The sequence below is a fragment of the Phalangium opilio genome, unplaced genomic scaffold (genome assembly GCF_054372755.1).
Source record: "Phalangium opilio isolate 3A_F unplaced genomic scaffold, DU_Popi_V2 ptg000082l_1, whole genome shotgun sequence".
NCBI lineage: Eukaryota > Metazoa > Arthropoda > Arachnida > Opiliones > Phalangiidae > Phalangium > Phalangium opilio.
In genome coordinates, this window is record NW_028324189.1 from 4,522,179 (window position 1) to 4,547,643 (window position 25,465).

A 25,465-nucleotide genomic window follows, 5' to 3' on the forward strand; every position below is an offset into this window, starting at 1 on the left:
TCTTTCGCGCATTATTTGCAACTTTAACCGAGTAACCACGCTGAGTCAGCTTAGATCCTGAGATGGGGATACCACCACCCGTAGTGGACACTAGCGCGAGAAAACCCCCGGAATCGAAACTTAACAATTCTTAGATTGATTATTTGAGCGATGATTTTTCTATAGCCCGGGTCGATTTTAGAGATATTCTGTCAGATACATTATTTCCGAGTTTTAAAGACGCCACCATGGATGAAAATGGAAAAAAAGAGGCGGGGAAATCGTGGCTTATTACTCGATCACGCCTTCGTCGCTAATTCCTCGCGATCTACCAAAACCTGGCGATTCGATGTAGATAATGGCAACTCGAAAATCCACCATACGCCAAGAAGACTCTTATCTTTGGGTTTCAAGTGGTTTCCAAAACGCGTTATATTTCTCAATATCAATTTTTTTCCTCCTTTTTTGGTCTCCACTTATTAATGCCGACAGGATCCTGTCTTATATTATCGGCAATTCGCTCTTTTGAGGTTGCGGCTTTTAATCGCGTTCGGCCCCGGTAACTCCCGTAAAGTCGCTTGTTAAAAGACGTTTAAAAATTAGCGTCGTAACGCTGGGGTTACTCGCATTTGATATGAACGCGTCGGAAACCGAAGGACCACCTCGTATGACCCGAAACGTTTTAGCCTTTTCCGTCGATGCCCTTTTGGGACACAAGCCAAAGGCCAAGCAAATTGGGACCGAACCGGATCAAGAGAACCATATTCTTTCAAAATGGAATCCGTGCATGATGCCTCCTTTTAACAATGATGGTATGTAATTTTATGTTTTTACTAAAATCAAAAATGCCTTCATGGGTTTTCCCCGAAAACTATTCAAGGTTAGGATATCGATGTGATATTTTCAATGTATGAGCTAGGCAGTAGGTTGGCTGTGATCAATTACTTATTTCGTATTTGTTTATTAATTTTTTCCAATGTTCTAAGATGGTATACTGAAATAGGTTTTCATAATCTCAAACTAACTTTCTCGTTAGTCTTATCAATGATATTACTCAGATATTGAACCTTCCTTGAGCAATTGTTGAGACAGTATTTATTTAGGTTTGATTTTTAAAAGAGTATCGAACATTGGGAGTAGAGTACTGCTATGTAAGTTAGAGGGTCTTTCATCACGGTTTCAACTGATGTTTGAATCGATTGCCTAGCATACGTAGCTCCGTAAGCTTTGACATCCGGAAAAGAAGGAAGAGCGAGAGATTAGGTTTGGATCCCCGCTTGTGTCCCTTTATAGGAAAGCTAATAGCAAAACCGTGTTCTTCAACGAGTACTTTTCCTTTCCTGGTGTAACCCTAACCCTCTCCTAAATTTTCTAAACGCTCTTTCTTTCTTTCGTTTTTATATCGTCTTCGTCCGTTCATGCAAAAAGGAAGCTGATTTTTGTATCCAAAAACCTCGCAGGGAAAAGCTTATTTTGTTTCATTTTTATACATTTTTCTAGATAGGAGATTTATTTTATTTTTCTCGCTTTGAGTTTATAAGAAATACCAGATTTTGAGTATATATATGAGGTGAAACATAATAGATTCTACTGTTGTAGTGCTGTCAATGACTTAGTTCCGGCTAAATATTAAGGTGGATTTGCAAATCCTATTGTAGTCAATTCTAGAGAGTTGTTCGCTTATAGAAAATTTTCTATGAATTTATAATTCAATGCATATATTCTCAATACGGATTTGGATGTTTCTTTTCAGCTACTTCACTTTACACAGCTAATTCGTTAACGAATTTAACGCACCATCCTGCAAATTTCGCGCGTAACATTACGAATCTCACTTACAAGAATGAAGATATTCAATTAGAGTTGTGTGGTAAAGAATTATGGACGCAGTTTCACCGCTTGGAAAATGAAATGATAATCACCAAAGCTGGAAGGTAAATTATTTTCCATTTTAAACTTACCTTTGACCAGACACAGCGCGACTCCTTTAACTACAGACCCTTAAAAAGACATTAATTAAATAATTAATATAAGAAAATTTAGAAGCTATGTTTAATTAGATTTATTAGATATCCAAAGAAAAACTCGAGTATTACAAATTGAAATGACGAAACGTTGTGTTATGATTGTAGATAAATAACTAATTAGTTGCATTATAGATTAGACTGCGTGTATGGAAAACCCCAATCACTGTAATTTATTTCAATATGACTAAAGTTTTTGATAAGATAGATTAATTTTATAAATCTTTTAAGCCAGGATAAACGTAAATTCTAATTTGATTTCCATTAGGAGAATGTTTCCCGCTTTGAAAATCAAAGTAATTGGATTGGACCCTGATGCCCATTATATATTCTGGGTTGATGTTGTATCTTTAGACGATAACAGATATCGCTACGTATATCCAAGGTAAACACGCAATAGGGGACATAATGTTTGACTTTCCTATACTGTTAGTTAATCCCGCTTTTCATTGTGTAAACAGCTCTCAATGGATGGTAGCTGGAACCGGTGACCCTCCGATGCCTTTTAACCAATACATCCACCCCGATTGTCCCTCAGTTGGACGCCATTGGATGATGCAGTTCATCAGTTTCGATAGACTAAAGTTGACCAATAACAAGCAACCTTCCATTAAGGGTCAAATCGCCTTGCATTCGATGCACAAGTACCAGCCACGAATCCATGTGCAAAAAACAAATGATCTACAGACGGACCCCGAACTTCAAATTGACGAGAAGAAGTCTTTGACGTTTGTGTTCCCCGAAACGGCCTTTATTACAGTTACAGCCTATCAAAACCAACAGGTATGTAAGAAATATTAACTGTTTTCTTGAGGGAGTCAAGGTCCGGTATTTGATAAACCCATATGACCTCCCGGCGCAAGAGACCCATCACGGGTTCAATTATGATAATGGTTATGTAGTGGTGTGGACACACATGAATTTTTAACGATTTATTGGTATGGAACCCCTAGATAAGGATTCTAGTATATGAAGGTCAATATTATAAATTTGACAGTCCTCTGCTCGGATTTACCAAATTTTAGTTTCGTGATTTTATAATTTATTTCTTTTTCAATAATTTTACTGCCGGTTAAAAAACTGCTTCAGCAAAGTGATACTTTGGCCTCGGGGTAGAAAAATGTGCCTCCCCCTTTGCCGGGGTCGTCTTTCTTTGTTCATTAATAGTTTATTCTTTACAGATAACGCGGCTTAAAATTGCTAGTAACCCGTTTGCAAAGGGATTCAGAGAAACAGTCAGATCTAGGTAAGATATTTAATTATTCACTACGTTTTAATCAAAATCAGTTGTGGGAATAATTTAATAATTAATCTGGGTATAAATGGAAACACTTTAATTAAACCTTTAAGAGTGTTAATTTTCGCAAAGGCTTAAGGTTGCTTCATTGACCTTTTTAAAACGTATGAACTGGGGTCGTGTAGCTAGCCAGTTATAGAACGTTGTCTACTGGGGAATTATATATTATTTATTGGAAAGATTATTGGTTGGAAGTATTTATTTCCTGGAATAATCTTGAAAAAGCGTTCGATTTCGTTCGATTTATAAAAGCGCACCTCAATATTTTTATCGCTTTTGATTGTACAACCTATTACGGGGGTCGCTGGGGTGGCATCGTCTATTTTCAAATAACAAAACGCTGGATTTGATAAAAAAAAAGAGAGAGAGTTTGGTTCCCTTGTCGCTTGACAGTTGGCATGATAATTGGTTCAAAGTAAACAGAGACTGGCGACCCGTTTTCGAGTAGGCGCCACATTTCTCACTCTTCGCCCCATCAACGAAAACGCGCAGACGACATTCGGGCGCCTAGAGCCACTTCAACTTGTTGAAAGCCCTGGCGGCTTTGACTTTACCAATAGAAAGTTGACCTTTTTATAATTAAACTTCGATCTCCGATTTATAAGTATTTCCCCTCTCCCCTATCTGGAAGATTTCCGTTGTGGGACGAAGGTTGGTGCCTGGGGGCCGTTGGTGAAACTATATGGTGAATCACTTATTTATACAATGCACCAAACTAATTTGACTTAATTCTTCAACTGTGGTTTTATATGGTTTGGTGAACGTTAGAGAAACAGGGGTTAGTAACGTAACCAGTGAACATTGGCTTTGGTGTTAGGGTTAGTGACGTAAACAGTTAACATTGGCTTTGGTGTTAGGGTTAGTGACGTAAACAGTTAACATTGGCTTTGGTGTTAGGGTTAGTGACGTAAACAGTTAACATTGGCTTTGGTGTTAGGGTTAATGACGTAAACAGTGAACGTTGACTTCAATGTTTGGGTTAGTGATGTAAACAGTGAACGTTGACTTCAATGTTAGGGTTAGTGACGTAAACAGTGAACGTTGACTTTGGTGTTAGGGTTAGGATGCGCAATGATGTTGTTGCATCGTTAGATTTTGTACCGTAGCTCTTTTTTTTCTGATCCATTAGTGGCGTCATATCTATATAATATTAATATTAAGTATGGGGCCAATGTATCACTCGCTAATCAACCACGAAAGTACTTTTTAGCTGTGTATGATCAAAAATTCGTATAATTGTTATTTATTCACCTTGGATATCGATAAACGTTAAAACCAATATTATTTTCGCCTTTGAAGTGGTTGCCGAGTTAAGCGACAATAACAGTGAACAAGGGCTTTCAATTTTTCGTAGCCACATAAGTGATGGCGTGGGAGGGGGGATAGAAATTCGTTGGCGCCAATGTGTCGCCAGCCTCTGGCGTCGTCTGCGTCCTATCAGTAAGCCGCTGGCCGATTGTATTCGACAAACGTTATCTGTCTCGCGCTAGAAGCCGTGAACGGAAGATTTTTTGGGGTGATTATACCTACACCATTGACATGCCCAAAAATAAGTTGTTCCATAACGTGGCACCAACACTGCGCGACCTGTAACCTCAGTGCGATGGTTGCGGGGATTAGTGTTCAGTTGGACACTTATGATAAAAGCAATTGGCTATAATAATGAACTACAGCATGGAAGATCTAAACCTTCATAGTTCCTTGACGCCTATTGCAAACTGCTGTCCAGTTTCTCATCAAAGCAAAAGTAGCAGGTCATAAAAACCTAATGCGTCAATTCATACGTTTTCAAATCATGTTGCGGTTCTTGGTTTCCTAGGACAGACTTATTTTTCGAAATGTATGGGCTACATTTAAAACAATAGGTCTATCTTTTAAGAGAAACAAAAGCTTTATAGTTGAAGTGCGGATAGAACCGGCAATAAGATGGAGAGCGGGGTAAAGAGCTCTTGTAATCGGTGGGAACAGCATTTTCGCTATCGAAGTGTTAGCTTCTTCGAACAGAAAGTCGAGATGTAGAAAAACATATTAGAATCGATAATTTCTATTTAACAAGGCAAGAAACTGATTAGGAAAAAGACGTGACGACAAAATATCAAAGGAAAAAAATACACTTCTCCTCCTTTACCATAACCACGTGGTACTAGTTAGGGGGAAGAAAAGAAGAAAGTTGTATTCAGCCGACCCCTAAATTCACTGAAGAACCTATTTGCTGGCATATCGATATTTTAAACTTTCCTATCGACTTATTTAAGATAACGAGTGTCAGTGTTTATAATACAACCGCTACCTATAATCGATAATGAAATATTAGCAAAGAGGGCTATGTGAAACACTTGAAATAAGCTCATAATTTTAACTGATGTCAAAATATCAATATGTTTTATTTTTATTTAGGGACGAAAATGACCAGTACGAATCTAGTCGGATGTTAGCCGGAAGGCCACACTTTAATTTTTCTGGTAAGTTCTTTTTCTCGCATACTTTTTTGATTTGTACTTGTGTATGCTTTCTCACGCGCATTGTGCTACTCGAACGTATGTTTCGTGATTAGTTCGTTTTTGACTCTCGCAGAATAGGCATACTCTATTGCATCACGTCAAAATTTGCAACCACATTGATTTCTGTACTGCTTTGCTTTTTATTAATTTGAGTTGCAAATGCCCTGCATTTAAGTTTTGAATGTCGATAAATACGTAACTGATACAATGAACTATGCATCTCAATTTTACTAGCTTCTAATTGAGGGCGTAATTTTATGTAACATATGGCGCTTTGCCTTACTGACTAACCTTTACCTTTACTAACAATGAAATACTAATTTTATAGCAGGTGTAACATCGGTTCTATTACCACCCCATCCACTTCAACCATACGGTTACTTTCTTCCCCCTCCCGCTCTTTGCAATCCTTCTTTCTATCCATACTGTTTTGTGGAAAGCTGTCCAACTTCGAGCAGCGGTGGCCATTTCATTGGCGCTACAATGCCGTCACATCACGCGACCTTGCCACCCTTATCAGGGACTAGTTATCTTCACGCGGAACAATCTCGGGTAAAAACTGACAACTTCCATCATAACGCGGCGGAAACGGTGACAAACCACTTGAGGTACAAATTAGGACAGTCGCCTATCCCTTCACCGACCTACTCGGACCACGCGGACCTTTCTTCTTCGCCCCGGTCTAATTTCGGTTTGGACTGTAAAGAACATATTAACGTTGATGGTTTGCATACTGAATCGGAATCCAATAGGTAAAATTGTTAGCTGAAGACTTATGAACGTATGATGGTACAAATCAATGCCTATTTTCTTTAGAGATATGAATATATACAAAGATAAATGTTCCCATAGTGTAAATAAAAATATACTTTATGTGAAGAAGCTTTAATTCCTTAACCCGCGTAAAATTGTAGGAGTAAGGAAATGTCTGTAAATAAATGAGACCTCTTTTATTGGTTCTTGACCTATGACCTAGCTTAAACGCCGCTCAATAGAAACACACTTCATATTAACAAGGATAAAATGTTTTTATTGTTAAGAGTTGAAAACGTTACTTAATTACATCTGTACAAGAAAGGGGGAGTGTAGCGGCTACGTTGGTTCCTTCAAGCATCGCGATTCTTATCTCGTGAAGAATTGTATTAAATTTAATAAATAGTCCATTTCTTCAGTTTTACACTCGCGGTACCGGTTTATAGTTTTATTTAAGTAGCACAATGACGAAAACGAAAATTCTGGTATTAATTTTAAAACAGTTTATAAAACAAGGGCCTCCTTAATTGCGTAGGCACTCCTTGGCACCCAATGACTATGTTAAAGAATGATGCGTCTATCGAAGAGTTGGAAAACTCCTGTAAGACTGGGCGTCTGGAGGAATGGTGTTTGTTTCTTGCCAGTCAAAGATTCTTTGGTGCCTGTTGGAAATTTTTAATCGAGTCAAAAAGGTGAGTCAATTTTACTTTTTATCCTTTTGGGTTGAGTCCAAATTTGAATACGACGACACATCACACGTATATGAGTTATATTACTTACGGAGAATGACTCATGATTACGGACGCAGTGCTGAAAAAAAAAGAACAAAGCGTTTAAAGTTTTAGTTACTGTTTGGTAAAAGTACAGACCACAGTTAGGTTTTCGTTGTGCAAAGCTATGGTGCAATTTAGGCTTTAGAATTTTAATGACGCTAGCGATTACTTACGAAGGCATTGGTGCTCCCATTGTGTTATCTGCAAATTTATGTGCAGTTATAAGCATTGTGCGTGTAGTGCGAATTAATATAGCCCAGTTTCAAACTACTTGTTAAAAATACTTACACTTTTGAAGTCTGGCAGTTTTCCTTTTGAATCTCGAAAACAGCCAACAAACCAAAAATGTTACAGCAGTTGCCACAACTGCAATCATGGCAGCTAAAATGATGATGAATAGTTCGGCCCAACTAATTGAATACGGGGACTTTCCTGATGCGCATGACTAGGTTAGGGTTAAAATTATGATTGGGTTGATAAAAATATGCAAAAATATTTCAATATGCATCATAATTACCTCTATTTTGACCACACTGTAGTTTTTAAATAAGACATCCAATTTTGGCGAAGACTTGCTGTCTAAAACCTTGAGTACTTTATCAGTTGGAAGTACAGCGTCATTTTGAATTACTTGAAAGCAGGAACCAGTACTGAAAAAGTACTTATTAACATAATGCTGGGTAATGACTTAGACAAACGAAACATACCTTTCAAAATCTAAACTACCATCTTTCCGACTATAGTATTGAGTATCATAAATATTAACCATAGCGGGTTGAGGTAGCGCTGCCCTAAGCTCCCTGCAAAATTAATTAACCCGTTTTTAGTATTATGATACATGGCAGTGATGCGATGATAGAATTACCTTTGGAACTTAGGCAAACTTTCTTGAACCTCATTGGGTTGTTTACCAAAGACGAATTTCATAAGGTCTCGGTCGTGCAACACATAAACCTGTCAGTAAGTTATTGTATATTAAGGACGTGCAAAACTAGTAGGAATTTTATCCTTACCTTAATGTTAGCAACAGCTATGTTTAGTTTACTTGCCGAGCTTTGGGCTTCAACCTTTATGTTAAAAAATCCTCCAGCAAATTTACCAAGAGATTGGCTAACTTTTATAACACCCGCTTTGGGATTAATCTCAAAGAAACCCATTATGTCTTTAGACTCCTTAGATGCAAACTGTTCGTAAATCCAGTTAGTATTTAAATACTATAAAATAATTAACATGCATAGTTTACCTGTGAATAAGAAGTACTCTTAATGCTATACGTGACATCACCAGATGACGAGTCTGGGTCAACAGCCTTGACAGTAATGATTTCTGTTCCAACTTCGGCCGTTAGTCGTACACCTATAACAATTATTGAAATTTGACTCTTCGCTCTTTCCTCCTGTGGTTAAAATTTTACATCACTTACCAATGTCATACATGTTTTGTTCAAACACTGGTGGATTATCATCAATATCGTCCACTTTTATTTTAACTTGAATTTCTGATAAATCACTTGGATCGTATTTTTTCGCATTTTCCCGATTGGTCTTAGATGGTTTGTTTACTTTTATTGTTAACAAGTAATCTCCATTTTGTTCTCTGTCCAAACGATTTTTGATGAAGAGTTCACCTTCATTTGTGAATGTTCTTCTCACGTCAAAGACATCGTTTGCGTTTCCATCTAACGATAAAATATATTTCAATGAACAGTTCAAAGAAATTTTTATAGTAGACACCATGCTTACCAACTATGTGATAGTCAATGATAGCGTTGTCTCCTTTATCAGGATCGTAGGCTTGTACTTTACCAATTACAGTGTTAATGGCTGTTTCTTCTTTCACAACGATATCAATTGGAACTGAGTTCTATAACATAATATGTTGTTATTCGTTATAGCAACTGTTAGTCAGGTTTATAAAGACTTACTTCAGGTCGTTTAAATTTTGGTTCATTATCATCAACATCCAATACATGAATGTACAGAACTTGATGAGCTTCTTGGGGTGGTACTCCGAAGTCTTGCGCCACCACAATCATCTACGTACATGTTTTGTTAGTCCTTTTTCATTCAATAATTTCGTGCTATTCTTACCGTATAGTTTTCCTTTCGTTCTCGGTCCAATTTGGCACTTGTTGTTATGACACCAGACACTGCGTCGATGATAAAGTCACCATTAGTGGAATGTTCATCATCAAGGAAACGGTATCCAACGCGTCCCTTAGTTGTGTCCACTGTGTCAGGGTCGAAAGCAATGACGTTAAACACTACAGAGCCTATGGTGGCATTCTGCGAGGAAAGGTTAGTTAATATACTTGTGAACACTTTCTTGAATTGAACTCACTTCATGAATATGTGCGGACTCTCCAGCCACAGGTTTGACAAATTGGGGAACTCCATCGTTGGATGACACATCACCTACTATAATCATAGCTGCAACGTCAGTGTGTAGTGGAGGGCTACCATTATCAGTAGCTCTGACGCTAATCATATACGGTTCTTTTCTACCCTTTCCAGTTAAAGGTCTTACAACCGATAACATTCCCGTATTCGAATCAATTGTGAAGAAACCTAAGGTTATGAATTGTTAGTGTCAATTGAATTAACGAACAAAATTAAGAACGAGTATACATACGTGCTGGTCCTTCATTATCATCATAGACAACGGAATAATGGATCTCTCCATTTCTTCCGTCATCAGGATCTGTAGCACCCACAGTTAGAACGCTAAAACCAGTAGGAACATTTTCAGGAACGACAGCAGTGTACATAGGTTTGTTGAAGAGTGGCGCATTGTCGTTTTCATCCAGTAGTCTTATCATAACCAATACTGATGTCTTTCTTTGGCTATCACTATCATCGGGACTATCACTAGCAGTTACTAATAAATTGTAGACCGCTTGTTTTTCACGGTCTAAACTGGAACCATTCTTGACTTGAATCGACCCCTTTCGTTCGTCGATTATAAAAACATCACTTCCATCACCCGAGAGTGAATATCGGATGCTACCATATTTCTTCTCGGAATCCAAATCGGTTGCGTTGACGGTAATTAGAACTGCTGGGTACTTAACCGTTTCCGAAACTGATGTTTCGTAAGCCTAGTAATTAAAGAACATTTGTACCTCTCGCTGTTAACGATTTTTAAAGATTGGTAACTTACGTCTTTGGAGAAAACCGGGCTATTATCATTGATATCTGTGACATTGATCATAACGTTAGCAACACTACTACGGTCCTCAGCACGTGCGATAATTTGAAATGTTATTGACTTGTCATTCATGACTTCGTAATCCAGTCTTCGGTTTAATGTAACGCTTCCAGATCTAGGATTAATTTTTACATATCCACCTATATCCGAACTAGGTGTTATTTGAAAGTTTGTAACAGGTTCGTGTTTCACCGGATCATAGGCCGACAAAGATAGAAGAACTGAACCCAGAGTTCCTTCTTCCGGAACAGTGACCTCAATTTTAGGATTGGACAATGACCAGGGGGATGGAAATATTGGTTTTGTCTCGGTCAAAGATTGAATATAGATAGTCAAATCAGCTGGAAAAACCACGATCGATTAATTACCATAGCGAAATTGTTTACCGTCACGCAAGAATAAGTATTTTTTTATACCTGTTGCCTCTTGTTTTGAACCTTTCGTGCTAGGTATCGCGTTTAAGTCTTCAGCCATAATTGTTAAGGAAATTACAGCGGCCGCGTTGTAATCTAATGGCTTGTTGACAATTACTTGACCACTCGTACCGTTAATTGCAAATCCGGTCTGAAAATTAATTGTAAGTAACTTCTCCGCGAATTTCAGTTTTAAAATCAACTTACCTTATAAGTTTGTTGAGTATTAGGTGCAACTACAGTTCCAGTCTTATCCCTAGCTGTTATTGGTTCAACAATAGAATACTTAAGTTTGGCGTTCTCATCAGGATCCTTGGCGTTTATAGTGATAACTGGGTCTCCAGGTTTTAAACCTAAATTCAACAGTGAAACCCATTAAAAAATTCATCTTTGACGTTATTAACTATATAGCCTACCTTCGGATATGTACTGAACATAGGACTCTTGGGTAAAAATGGGTGGTTTATTATTTACATCTTCCACCATTACTGTGACAGTAGCTGTAGCTGTCTGTTGTACTGGTGCGCCCATATCCACCGCGTAAACTACTACTTTGAAACTGTCTCCGAATAGGTCCCTGTCTAATTGGGCGGTAGTTGAGACTTGAACTAACCCAGATTGTTCATCCACAACAAAATTATCCCTGGATCCACTGGCTGTGTAGAATCTTATGGCGGAATCGGGACCATCAGGATCAGTAGCGGAGACTTTAAATACTTTGGTACCAGGAGACGCGTCTTCTTTAACAGTTGCTTTATAAGGTTCACCAAAAAACTCGGGTGCTCCGTAATTTTCTTTCTAAAATGTTGCTATGTTTAAGTTTCTTTTAAGAGCTACGTATTGAACTTAATTTCTTACTCGAACTTTGATGATTAGTTTTGTTTCCGATGTAAGTGGTGGGTTTCCAGAATCGGTGCCTTCAATTATTAAAGTTATTTGACCCGATTTTCCAGGAGTTTCGTCATATTTCAAGTAATTGGTTAAGGTAACCTCCCCTGTTCTAGGATGAATTCTTATAGGGGTTGGTTCATATATTTCTCCCGAATTTTGAATGGTGTACGTAACTTCACCACCCCCTTGAGTTGGACCATCGATGTCCGTTGCCTATGCATATAATGTTAAAGTTCAATATTGTCCCTATAGTTTGGCTTCATTTCTTGTTACCTTGATGAATAACGGGGGAGTGAAATTGTAAAGCTTCTCTTGAATCTCTCTTATGTACTCCTCATTTTGGAAAACGGGGTAATTATCATTCAAGTCCAATATTTGGACGAATATGTTAACGGATGAGATTTTTCCATCTCCATCCTGAGCGTCGTAGGTTAGTGAATAACCCTGTTGTACTTCGTAGTCCAAGCAGGACTTATCAGAACATTCGGCAACTGTTATCACCCCGCTTTCTGGATCAACGGTAAACCTGAAATTGTATGACAAGTCGACCCATCATTTAAAATATTTCTTTTTGTGCAAATGTAATGCCTCCTATAAATTATACCAGAAGGGGATAATAGAAGAAGGATGAAACTCTGTATGTTTCCTCTTAATACTTTAGTTATGTAACATGATTCTTCCCACGTTGGCCCTTTTTGTTTGCAGTCCCGCTCATCAAACATCAGATGGGCATCACACCATGGGGTGAATTATATAATTGTTGGTATTAAATCCTCAGCAATCAACCGACGTGGACAAAAATCCACAAGTGCATGCGCCTTGGCAAATAGTTAAGCACTAATAGAGTAATGATGAGGGAACTTTTTATCGCGTATGTGATTAGGTTTAGTAGCCTTGCTCCAAATGTAAAATGATGTTGGGAAGAATCATGTTACAAATACCCCTCCCTTTGTGGTACACTTCTCTCCAAGAGAAGTATTATATATTTCTGATTATACTCTATAGAAACGTACTTATCAGATCCTTTCAAGGAATAAGTGATACGTCCGTAACTTCCACTATCGGCGTCGGTTGCCTAAAGCGAATTTTAAATGTAAATTGTGGATAATTAAATAATCAGCACCAGTCCGCGTTCCCTCCCGTGGTACATTAATCCTCGCGTTGACAATAGGGAAGGAACGTGCATGAAGGAAAGGCGACAAGTCGATATTTTTGCGGATAAAAGGGGTGAAACTTACTCGTAGGGTGAAAACGGGCGTACCCGAAGGGGTATTTTCGGGAACTTCCACTTGGTATTGTCGACGATTAAAAATCGGAGCATTGTCATTGGCGTCAAATAAATTGATGGTTACATCGGCGTACGTCGTGGTCATATTCTCCTGTTCCGCTTTTATCTATTGGTAAGGATCGCGGGGAAAGAATTCGTTCAGGATTCAAAGGGATATCACGAAAAGCACCCTATACTCTATACGAAATAGGGTGTTTATCGAATCGATTCTAATTGGGTTGGGCCCCCGTGCTGTTTATTATTTCATTTATTTTAGTGACATGAAACCGTACTCCCATTTAGTTTTAATAAGAAAAAAAAATATATCATCGCCCGTCATAGTTTGCTAAAAAATGTGGTTTTTTGTAAGTATAAATTGTTAGGATTAAGGGTGAGAAACTTTGCAAAGATTGCCGAAATTGTTTTAAAAATTGTTCTTATTTCGATTAGCTATTCTGGGTTATTTTAACAGCGTGTCCTGTATTTTGCAATGAATGTTATAAATTACTTGCAAAGTATTAAATATTTATAGTTTCCTAAAACAAAATTTATGTTCACTTATGTGAAGGGTGTCTAATCGAAGAATATGTGACGTGAAACCATTATGATTTATTAACTCTTCAAAAGCAAACTCCGTACGCAGTGAGCATTAAATCAATATCCATAATTCATTAGGAGATATTGTTAACCTTATCGTAAAACCAATCTTTAAATACTGAATTTTCGTTATTTTTAATGTTCGTTTTTTTTCTTTCTACCGTTCTCATGACAATCAATTACATTTCGGACGATAAAATTGCTAGATTGCGTCAAGAAATTAAAAAAAGGGGTGGACTTACCCTGAACTGGAAAAATCTCTTGGAAGGGTCCTCGTAGTCCAACATGGACGCATCGATCACTTTGACAACTACTGGTGTACGGCCCACAGCCATACTTGGGAATATTGAAAATACACCTTCGGAATTGTGAACGTTTTCGATGGACAGTGCAAATTTGGCGTTGTCTCCCTGATTATAAGCGAAAGATAAGATATTAAAGGATTAATGGTTTTAACCATTGGCATGGCACCCAGTAGCTTTAGGCGGAATCATATCATTTTCTGTACACGTACCACGTCCCCGTCACTGACTGAAATTTCAAGTCCCGGTAATGGAGTGTTATTACCAATGTCCTCAGATACGGTTAGGTTAAATTCGTCTTGGTTAAATATGGGTGGTTGATCGTTAACGTCCCCTACTACTATGGTAACATTGGCAAGGGTTGAAGACCCAGTTGGCTTGCCATCTACCAATTCGGTAGCCTTAATTTGAAATAAGTATAGGCCACCATTGTTTAAAATTTCGGGGTCCTCTCGATCAAAAGGAACGTCTGAAGTTTCTAAAATGGCTGAGTAAACACCCTTTCCGTTATAGGTGGTGCTTGATAGGGATATGTATCCTTTGTGGTCTGAAAATTAATTGTGCGATATGATATTTAGTTTTACGGTTTGTTATCAGCTCCATTGTATATAAATAGATGAAGGAAAATAGGCTTAATGTTATGTCTAATAATTCGGACTGATTAATTTAATTTCGTTAAATTCTAATTTCTATTTATTCGATGTGCTATCCTGTTTACCATTTTCAGTAGTAATTTCCAATGGTCTATATTCCCCCGTATCTCCGTCTTTGGCAAAAACTTTCAATATTTGCGTACCCTGTCATTAAATCATCAGGAGATATAAAATATTAGGTACTTTAATTAGAGATAAAAATAAGTATTCGTTATTTATAAATATACCGTAGCTGAATTTTCTTGCACCGTTGCCGAAAATGGGGCGTTTGTAAAAACAGGCGGTTGATCTTGCACGTCTTTTACCGTAATTACAACTCTAGCCGTTTGGTTAAGTCGTTTATAATCAGCCATATCCTACATAATAAAATATTAAAGAAAAATATTTAAAAATAGATATTTTTACTGTCAAAATATATTTCCTAATCAATTCGAGAATTAATATATACGTATATACCTCCGCGTACAAAACCATAGTGTAACTGGTTTTTTCTTCATAATCCAGTTTTTCTTTAAGGATAATTTCACCTCGGTACCTTCCTCGAAATAGCTTTACTAAATGAACGTTGAACTTGTCACACGCCTCCGGTGACTATATTAAATAATAATATTACAATGTTGTTTTTTTATTAAGCGGGGAGATCCGTATCTAATTAGACGGAAAGTAATTATTTTCTATCATAAATACCGCTTCTCTCAGGCACATTAGTTTAATATCGGAATTAAGTCCCTCATCCGCGTCGCTAACTAAAATTCCCGTGTAGATGACGGAGCCGGCGGTAGTGTTCTAAAAAGGAAAGAAGAAAATTCTATTTCCGATCAGTTTTAATTTTAGCTTCCGATATTATTACTTCTGGTAATGAAAAGGCGTAAGGAACATTTTGAAAAACGGGTGGGTTGTCGTTCACATCCACGATTGTGATCTCTCGTTTGACGGAAACTGTATTTGATTCTTTTCCCTGGAAGGCTTGATCGGAAACACTAGCGATCACGTCGATCGTCGCTTCCCTTTCCCTATCAAGTGGTTTAATAAGAGTGACCACTCCCGTGTCCTTATTGACGGAAAAAGAGTCACCACTAATGTAGTACGTAACCCTAGTGTTTTCCGGATCTCTACCACGTAAAGTGTACACCGGAGTGCCTATGCATGACACGACGAGTTATATTTAATTATTGTCAACTTAACTTACTAGACTGACTAACTAACTAACACTTACCAACAACAGTATCTTCTTTAATTTTGAATCCCTTTAAATCACCACCAGTTACAAAAACTGGCTGACGATTTATTTGTCCCTCAACTATAGGTATGTTTACATATTTAGATAAGATATTTCGCAGTTACCATCCACCAAAAATTAATTTAATTTAAACATACCATAGGAACATAACGGAATTAAACACAATAGAAGCCACATTATCGTTGAATTAACTGAAGAAACCATTTTAGTCTTGAAAAATTTTGCCACAGTAAAATTTCACGTCATCTCGCCTCTCACTCAAAATTCCTATAATAACCACAAAATTCTAAATGAACTTTCGATAACTCTAATTTAAGTTTCAATGACAAATAAACGAGGTGCTTTCCTTTTCAACGCGTGAAAGTCTACAGGATAATCGTTATTAAACGGTCTATCTCGTTAAGTAAGTTCCTTTTATCACCGTGAAATGCTACTGAATAAAGCTCAGAGGCCAATATAATTTCTCAATATAGCCTTAACTTTAGTACGAGTTTAGGATGAAATAACTTAAATTTGGGGAGAGGAGGGTTAACATTTTCAAATCAAGCGTGAATGCGGTCTTAATTCAAGCGTACCATATAAATAGAAAAAAAACGTTTTATACCTAACTTCTTTGAAACGTTCTTTTAATCTATTTACAATAAAGTTTTATTGTAGAGTAGTGTTTAGTATCGATGACTTTTCAACAACTTATCGAAATAATTAAACCGTCACCGAATCAAAATAAAATTAACAAAACTTTCAACTTTAAAATGGGTCGATATTTAACTTTTCATTCTAAAGCCTCATTTTCATTAAAGCTAGAAAAAGTCTAGCTGCGGGTTTTTGAAAGCGCGCGAGGAAAGTAAAAACGCCCGCTGGCTAGATGTCGCGTTTAGCGTTCGCTTGCCGCTTTAGCGTACTCTTTTTCATAGAAGCGTGAACTTGCCGTTACCATAGCAACGTCCCAGTTGTGACGTTGTTGCACGGTAAAATAAAAATGGCCGCTCAATCGAAGGCAAGACGAGATCTTCTTCCGAGGAAAGTATTTATAACAGTGGTGGGCAAATTCGCGAATTTTTTGATCATTCGACGAATTTCCCCCCGCTTGGTAGTACAACGTCATTCGCGATTTTATAATGAACTGGGTGTATTTAAAATACAAAAGAAGACGTAGATATAGAACTAAAAGATGGTGGATTCATCCCATTTTAATAAATAGGAAAAAAGAGGGCTATTTCGAAACCATGGTAAGATTATTTATTAATTTCAAACGCAGCATAGACCAAGGCTTATCGGTTTAAAAGAAACTGAATTTTAATATTTCATTTTAGATGAATTGTTAGTCGATGATTGGTCAAATTTGAAACCACGTGACCCACTAGACGCGTGCTCGCTTCTCTTGAGATAGAAATATCTGTTCAAAGCTGATACGATTGTAGCGCAAATTTACCGCTTTAGCAATGAATTTTCTCGCTTAATATAGTAGTTGTAGCTTCAATGAAAATATTCACGCTATAGCGAAAGCGGGTTTTTTCGCGAGCGTTACCGCTTTCGCTTGAAATTTTAACGCTACCCGCTTCAATGAAAATGAGGCTTAAAGGAATACAATTATCCAGACAGAACTAGTTAACGGTAGCCGCTCTTCTGTGTCGACATTTGGGGAAATTAACTGATCGCTTAGGGTATGGTTTAACAACTGTTTAATAAATATATTTAAGCTTAATAATCTTCACGTTTTCAATTAGGGTCTGTCCCATATTTACAAAACTTGGTAAACCGGCCGGGCCTATATTCCCCCGGACGAATTTCGCTTTTCAAGTTGAACGAGAGACATCGTTCAATATCGAATCGTGTCTTGTCAAAATTAAAATGTAAAAGAAATTTTCGGATGATTTCAAACAACTTGTTTTATTGGCTTCTGAGACCGTTTCTTCTATTTTATTCAGGCAAAGGTTAAGGGTGAAACTGGTTAAGAAATTTCTTTATATATAGTTAATTATATCTCGTGTGTCATTTATGGCAATTTATTTTATTTGATGAACGAGTTAAGACAACGTTGTGTGCCACGTGAATTATCGCGTTTGTTTTCACGTGTTGTACACGCGAGTGTTGAATAATCACGTGAATAGATCCATGTAATGTTTGGAAGTTGTTTTTACAGTTATTATATTATTCAAACGTCCTTGAGTATTATGTTAGGAAGTTGATTTAGAAATTGTTCGTCAAGTAACACTTATAAATCAGAATCAGTGTGTATTCAAATTTGAAAGGCATTGAAAACGGTGATTTCAGGGGACCTAAATAATTTATAACTTCGGAAAAATTTCAAGGAACCTAGTTAAGAATAAATTTATAAATAATGTCTGTTAATAGACGTAACCGCAGATATAAATCTGATCTGTTACATCAAGCAATTGCTCTCAATTAACCATGAATTTAAGCATGCAAAGTAGGACATTAAAATGAGAACTTATATCGTTATCTTTTGGGGGTAAGCTGTGAACGAAATATAAAATATAAAGACCCATTGTGTTCAAAACTTCAACCAACGAGTTTAAGGCCGGTAAATTTAATGAATCAGAAAGAGAGGGCGTATTTATTTTATCAACAGTGTTTTATAAAAACCTCGTTAGCCAAGATATGGTCCTTATAACTTGAACTTCATTGAATCGGACCCGGCTTTGATTGCATGACTAATATAACTAAATTTCAAATAACTATTCGTATCCTTCGAAGTTTTATATAATATATTGTTCATTTTTTTCTGGTACTCGCAACTCCTTCATATTCCCCCTTTTTCAGAAGCCGAAACATAATGTACCAGTATCCTTGAACCTATTACATTCTTTAACCACCACAACCTTTCATTATTTTCCGTTATAACTTACATGGGAACAAAATAGATATAAAAAATTGTCTTTAAACGTGATATAGCGTGAGAATTTACAAGTTTTTTCTGTGTGATTTTGTTATATGAAAATTGGGTCGAATATTTTGAAATTGTATCGGATCCAAAAAGAAAATACCACAGTCACTCAGCGTAGGCAGAGATTTATACTTGAAAATTGTCCAACCGGAGAGACATCCGGTCATTTAATTTAAATTATTTTTATACACTGTATGAAATAAGTATGTAGTGACGATAAGTTTTTTTGGTGTGATATGTATAAATGTTTAAACCACATTGATGGAATTGGACAGACCTATTTCATTAAATTTATTTACGACGTAAAATGACTTTTACACCAATTTTAAAATCCTTTATAGCTTAATTCAGCTGATTAGAAAGTAAAATACTACAATCATAACAATAGGTCGAAATGTCATAAAACAATTTAGCCCTAACAACGCTCAACACCATCGATTAAACCAGAGATGGATTTAATCTTAGAAGTAGGAATGGAGAACAGAGTAACGTGGGCGCGCGTCAAAGTCCCGGACCCCCTTCCTCGGGACGGAGGGGTATGAAAGAAGAGGAGTGTCATAGCGAGCGACAGAGGTAAAAATGAATTACGTTACGTATTTTTCGCCATCCCCGGCAGCAACGTCATCAAAACGTAGTTTAAGTGAGCCAATGAGATAATTTAAACTTTTCGTTACGTGTTGGAGGGAGGGGCTGTATACTGGGCTATGAGTCGGACTGAGGTAAATACTAACCGTTCTCCATTCCTACTTCTAAAATTAAATCTGTCCCTGATAAAACCCAGTATATTTTGTATCTTTTCAAGGGAATATTATTATACAATGTTTCTCTATTTAAAACATAAACTTGTGAACCCTGGTTTAAAACAAAAAGTGGCGGCGTCGTCGTGACGTACTCATATGGCTTCGTTGAACAAAGGAGATTGAAAACTACTGGTTCGAGTCGAGGAAGTTGTCAAAGTTAAATTAAAAAGAAAAAGCTATATACGACTTAGCTATAGCTCCCACTGGCAACTCAGTGTGTGCGGTTTCCCGTTTCTTGTAACGCTCCGCGATGAACCGTGAAAGAAAATAGAACCCCTCTCTCGTTAATTTTAAATAAAAATATTCTCAGCATCAGTTCAGTTCCTATATATTTTTAAACTCGACTCGGAAAAGGGTTGTCGAACGGAGTCTTAAATCGTTGACACTTAAAAGGTGACATTCCGTCTTGAATTTATAAATTGAAATCCTGGCGCACGGTCAAGTAAATCAATGGCAAATATATTCTTAACTTTAAAATAATATAAAATAGATTTTTTGAATTTTAAAGTAGGCCTAAACGAACTAAATTGAGATTGTTCAGTGAAGTAAAACCAAAGGTTATTCGCTCCCGATAACGCCCCTATTGTTATAAATTAAACTAAACACTTCAAATAACTACTTGAAGTTGAAAAACACTGCAATTTCAGCAATGAAATCGTAAAATTGATCTATTAGGCCTATCACTTTCACCTCGTCAATTGTCTATTTGTTAAACTAAACAAAACCAAATTCGATCATATCAAGTACCGTACACACCTTGGTTGTCCACCCCATGCAGCTTATTTGCAAGTGATATCACGAATTAAATCAACTTAAGAATGCTTGAAACAACATATATATATTAATCAAGTATATACTTTGCCCGAAGGTAATGTAGCGTGCAAAGGAATTAGGGACCAGAATTCTTATAATGTTATTAGTTCATATCATATTTTCCCTATTGGATAATTTACTTAGGAAAAAAAGAACTGTATCTGTTTTAAGGATGGGAAGTTGGTACCGGGATTAGCTTCACCAACTTCCAGGAAAAATTGTTTTTAAGCTAGAAGAAAAAAAAATTAAAATTTATGGGAGACACTTGGTGTTAGTTCCCCATGCAGCGAGAGTTTATCCAAGGATTCATAACGAAAACGCGTCGAAAATGATTTTGACCCGCCCATAAACGAATAAAAATTCAACCATCCTTGACCAGTACGATGTCCTCTCCCATAGTATATCATTAAACGTAGGAAAATGACATTTTTTATTTCAGAAGGAAAAATAAATATAAGATATTTTGATAAAAATAAATCTGAGGTCAATATTAAGTACCAATATAATGGTTCGACCTTGCGTCTAGAGCAAAGTGACTAGAGCGCCAACGCCTATGTATTAAATTAGGGTGGTTTATATCGTTTTTACTATAGTAATGGTTATATTGTTACTTAACTGTGCGAGGAAAATTTTAAGATGCCTATTTTTCTCGCCTCAAATGATAATTCTGTTTCTATGGTGATAATAATATGATTGCTGTAGGGTATTTTATCACTTAAATGATTTTCACATATTGCGGTTATGGTGGTACGAATTCATTTTTATATATGGTTAACTTAGCAAATATGCTATATATAACATATTTAATGTTATGTATGGATAACTTATTTCGAGGCCATATGTTACCTTTATCAGATATTACGTATTTTAAAAAAACAATTAAGAGAAGTTTTAATGAATTTCCTCTTGTGTAGGAACCGTTATCTCAAAATTTTATATTTAATTATGGGTTATTTGATATTACTTAAGCCTTGGTGGAAATGAAATAGTTCATTAAAAGATATCTGATTTTGTGCTATTGAATTTCCTGCTTAAGTTCCACCCTTACGGTTTCAATTTGCTAAGCACGTTTGAAACGCGTAGAGCTACCTTGAATTAAGTTAAAATTATAGACAGGACAGGCATAATACACTGCTATCAAACATTAAAAGCGGTAACAACTCTTCCTATAACTAATGCATTTATTCTTTTTAAAAAATATCTGTTCCTGAAGTTTGATTATATTTTCTAAAAGTTGGTATAGTTAAGTTAAACAATTCGAAGGAACGGTGTACCTGTGATTGCATTTAATGTGAAATTTAAAATCCTTTCACTAAACAGTGCTAAAATGTTTAGGCATAATCCGTAATATATTCTAATTCAGGGATTTTAGAATTACTAGCCCTAGAACCACGAATTCATATAGCTAATTGGAAATATTGTACTCAAGACCAGCCCACAAAACCTGCATTGGAATTAGCATGGGATATATTTATGGTGCACAATTATATTCCCATTAGCTCTATGTATTCCTTCTAGAACCAATATCTTCGTTATAAATTTGTTAAAATTATTTTGACCTATACTTGAACTTTCCCAAAATACGTAAGGAAAGAATAGGATAAATTTTGCAATATACAAGTCATTAACTAAATGTATTGAAGTTTAATAGACAATTTAAGTTTTCAAAGGGTCGCGTCACCCTCAAAAATTTAAAACCTGGTCATTTATAGAATCGCAGACCTATTTTAACTCCCGTCATGAAAAAGGGTCAAACCCTCTTTAAGAAAGAAAAAAATCTTTTGAATATAAAATTTCTAAAGAACTTGAGCCCTTGTGTCACATATTTCGCCTCCACGTGCAAAACCCAAAAGTTGTAGACTCCTTTAGTTGCACGCTTTTGAAACACCTAAATGAACCGGTTTAAGTTTTATTTCCTAATATTTGTTCAATTAAAATTAAGCGGAAAGATGTCTAGTTTCCGTACCATCTTGATAACAATAAGAATTTAAGTAATGAGAAAAAATAATTATAATTATTGTGGTTGCACGATCTCGTTTGACCATCTTTGAGAATCGCTACACGCGTGTATGTGCCTTCCATGTTTTATTGGATGAGGTAGGTAAGAATCGGGTCAAATAGCGATGTCGCAAAACTTTTAAAATTTCGGTGAATAATTTTAAAGTTTTATCTCTTCACCACAATTTATATTCTTCTTAAATTCAGTAGGACGTGTTTTCCTTAAATTGAATTAAATTTAATTATTTCCTTAAGCTATTATTCCTCATTTTATTTATTTAGGTTTTGTTTCAAAAGTTTTGATTGTTTACTTCAGATGTAATAATAGTAAACAATTTAAGTTATGATTAATTACTTTGCGATTTTGCAAAACTTAGCAATATAATTTTAAAAACAGAAATCAAGTTGTCTATTTTGATTATAATTCAGATTAAGTTCTAAATTTAGACTATAAGTCTAGCGATATGAGGCTCTGTACTAAATTTCTGGCAGGTGTTAGATCATTTGGATTTAAAACTTAAATTTATGCAAATTTTTACGTATAAAAATTGGTTCAGATTTATGATCTGCAAAATATTTGAACGGACGAAAATAAAACTGTTCATAAGACAAAAAAAATATAAATATATTACCAAGACTTTAATGGATAATGTGAATTATTTTAAACAATGGTTTTACTTTGAAAACCTGATTCAATGCCCATAAAGATTACCACGATAAATCTTTGAAAAACAATATGCCTCTACGTTGAAAGACTTAAATCTTATGTCAAGGGAATTTCATTTCTAGAGCATCGCTATGAGTTAATAATTTAAATTCATACTTATACTTTACTAAACAGGGTCGCGATAAAACATCCGATTTTAAAAATTCCACTGAAGACATTTGGGTAAATAAATTTATCACATTTAATTTGAAAATAGGGTCATTACCTTCAAATATAGAGCTGTATTTAATCTAAAATTAATCTCACGGTCAGAAACTCGAAACCCACCCGTGAAACCACAATTCAGACCCTCAAATTTAACTATGGTGGTAACTTTAATATTAAATTAGTAATTATAGTCTAATTAAAAAGGAATAAAAAAAGACTATAACGAGTAAGGTTACCACGCCCCGCTAATTAAGTTAAGTTAGTTCTTGAACGTAGTTAATTAATTGTTTGTTAATCTTGAAGAAAATGGTTATCGAGAAAGTTAGACACTCGCTTAAATCGTACTTGGTTTTAATCGAAAACAATACCCACACAATTTAAAACAACCCACAGGCGCGGTTAAAGTGAAACAAATTCCATTGAAAATTTGAAACTTGACGTCAGATTATAATTCCGGCTCAGATGTATAAAAAGTAAGCCTTTGTAAATGTCTTAAGAAGACTAGATAGAGAGAAGAGGCCGCGTTCAGAAACCCAAAATGTTTGCACTTACCGTACATCAATCGGTGCCATTATTGAAAAGTCCAATTCATGTCTATGATGAAAATCGAGAGTAGATTTGAAATAGACAATACAATAAGGGAAGGGGCCACGTGAAGCGTCTCAAAAAGCGCGATTCCGGGGTATGATCGTCGCGGACCCCTTGGAGCGAATCACCCACCAACTTAGAACAAACCGAACTAAAGTTTTAACTTCCACCACCAAAGACACCAACCATCAGCTCGCGGCGAAGGTACTACGTAAAGCTTGTCTACCTGTTTGGAAAAATGACGCTAAAACGAGTCGATGCCCTTCAATGAAACCGGTTTTACTTTCTGAAAGCTGTACCTTTTCTATATTCATTAAACCAGGTGTATTGTCTATAAGATAGACTTTCTTACCATGATATCATGGTATTTGGCGCACTGTCGTCTCACCTGGGATTTATACAAGAAACCCCTGAGATATCCGCCTCCCTAAGCGTATTTGACTCAGTGCGATTATAAAACCCCTATCAAAATTTGTTGTAAAGCGAGATCAAATTGTATGAAGGATATTGCGAGTTTCCTACACTTGAAGGGGAGGAATTGGGGTATCGCACGGGGTCTAATGAGGTTTATTAGGGAAAGATAGGTAGGGGAACCGGCTGTGTCATAGGTTCAACAGGTATTCGTTTGTATTTCGGGTCAGGACGGAACGGTATCTAAAGAATTTAAGTAAACTTGAAGGAATTAACTAAGAGAATGAAAGAAAGGTGTATGGGTCTTCTTAAAGATTTCTGTGTTGTTTATCTTAAATGGAGATTGGACAATGTTTTGATAATTAAAGAGGATGGCTTTGCAACATCATTTTGATACCTTTCATTATGTTACTAGGTAAACAAATATTGTGCTTGCCGATTGCATCAGCTTATATCGAGTTAAAATTACCCCGTGAACTCTTATTGATACAAATGAAATGGGCAAACAAAATTTTCCAACAAAAGCTATATATTTCTTTGTTGTTTAATGACAAATTGGTATTTAAAACACACACCTTTTTGTAGTTCATTGCTATTTAAAAATGCTGGTTATTCTATCACATAAATATTTTGGCTTCAATACACGTTTCGCCTTTATCTAAAATTGGTCTTAAAATCTCGCAAAAATTATCATTAACAACACCAAACATTTTAACACAAAGCTATATTTCTTGGTTATTTAATGACAACTTCTCATTTAAACACCTTTTAGTAATTAACTGCCATTTAAAAATGCTGGTTAGTCTATCACATAAATATTTTGGCTTCGATACGCGTTTCGCCCAAAATGAAAACTAAACAAAATTGGCCTACTAATCTCGTCAAATTATCATTAAAATTTTAGAACAAAGCTCACTTAATAATTTCGGTAAATAACTAAATAATTTTATGTTAGTTAATTAGCAGTTAGCACGCCCATAACATTCCAAAACATATTAGGCCAATAAAAATAAAAATAATTTTTGGACTCAAACTCCAAATAAATATTTTAAATAACCTTAACATCACTAGACGAGACAGAAGAAGACTTCCGCATTAAATTAATTTTACTTAATATATATTTAATTATCACTTTTTTTTACCTGATAGAAAATTAGCCCCTGGATAGAAAAAAAA

General features: G+C 36.0%; 2 protein-coding genes across 3 annotated transcripts; one reads left to right on the plus strand and one right to left on the minus strand.

Moving 5' to 3' along the window:
* The first annotated feature begins 185 nt into the window (after positions 1-185).
* On the plus strand, positions 186-6,978 carry LOC149651056 (T-box transcription factor TBX3-like). 2 transcript variants are annotated; one of them, XM_089847821.1, is made up of 7 exons: positions 186-791; positions 1,733-1,913; positions 2,272-2,388; positions 2,465-2,786; positions 3,185-3,249; positions 5,698-5,762; positions 6,133-6,978. In XM_089847821.1, exons 1-7 carry the CDS (start codon positions 614-616, stop codon positions 6,555-6,557), a joined length of 1,353 nt encoding a protein of 450 aa, XP_089703947.1. In that variant the 5' UTR covers positions 186-613; the 3' UTR covers positions 6,558-6,978. The 2 variants fall into 2 exon arrangements, with proteins under 2 accessions (XP_089703947.1, XP_089703946.1); XM_089847820.1 differs by having other exon boundaries at positions 192-791; positions 6,130-6,978.
* Positions 6,811-24,095, minus strand: Cad74A (cadherin 74A). The gene is made up of 33 exons (XM_089847819.1): positions 23,843-24,095; positions 16,035-16,164; positions 15,874-15,957; positions 15,508-15,797; positions 15,345-15,443; positions 15,114-15,248; positions 14,885-15,013; positions 14,723-14,801; positions 14,217-14,551; positions 13,945-14,112; positions 13,077-13,232; positions 12,852-12,913; positions 12,112-12,364; positions 11,806-12,051; positions 11,364-11,745; positions 11,155-11,300; positions 10,951-11,098; positions 10,487-10,875; positions 9,959-10,424; positions 9,668-9,894; positions 9,418-9,612; positions 9,252-9,362; positions 9,070-9,190; positions 8,751-9,005; positions 8,571-8,683; positions 8,341-8,511; positions 8,193-8,281; positions 8,035-8,127; positions 7,845-7,977; positions 7,616-7,772; positions 7,501-7,528; positions 7,335-7,364; positions 6,811-7,216 (listed from the first exon to the last, which is right to left on the minus strand). The coding sequence occupies exons 2-33, from the start codon at positions 16,099-16,101 to the stop codon at positions 7,132-7,134; spliced, it is 5,442 nt and encodes a 1,813-aa protein (XP_089703945.1). The 5' UTR covers positions 16,102-16,164; positions 23,843-24,095; the 3' UTR covers positions 6,811-7,131.
* Between the last annotated feature and the right edge of the window lie 1,370 nt (positions 24,096-25,465).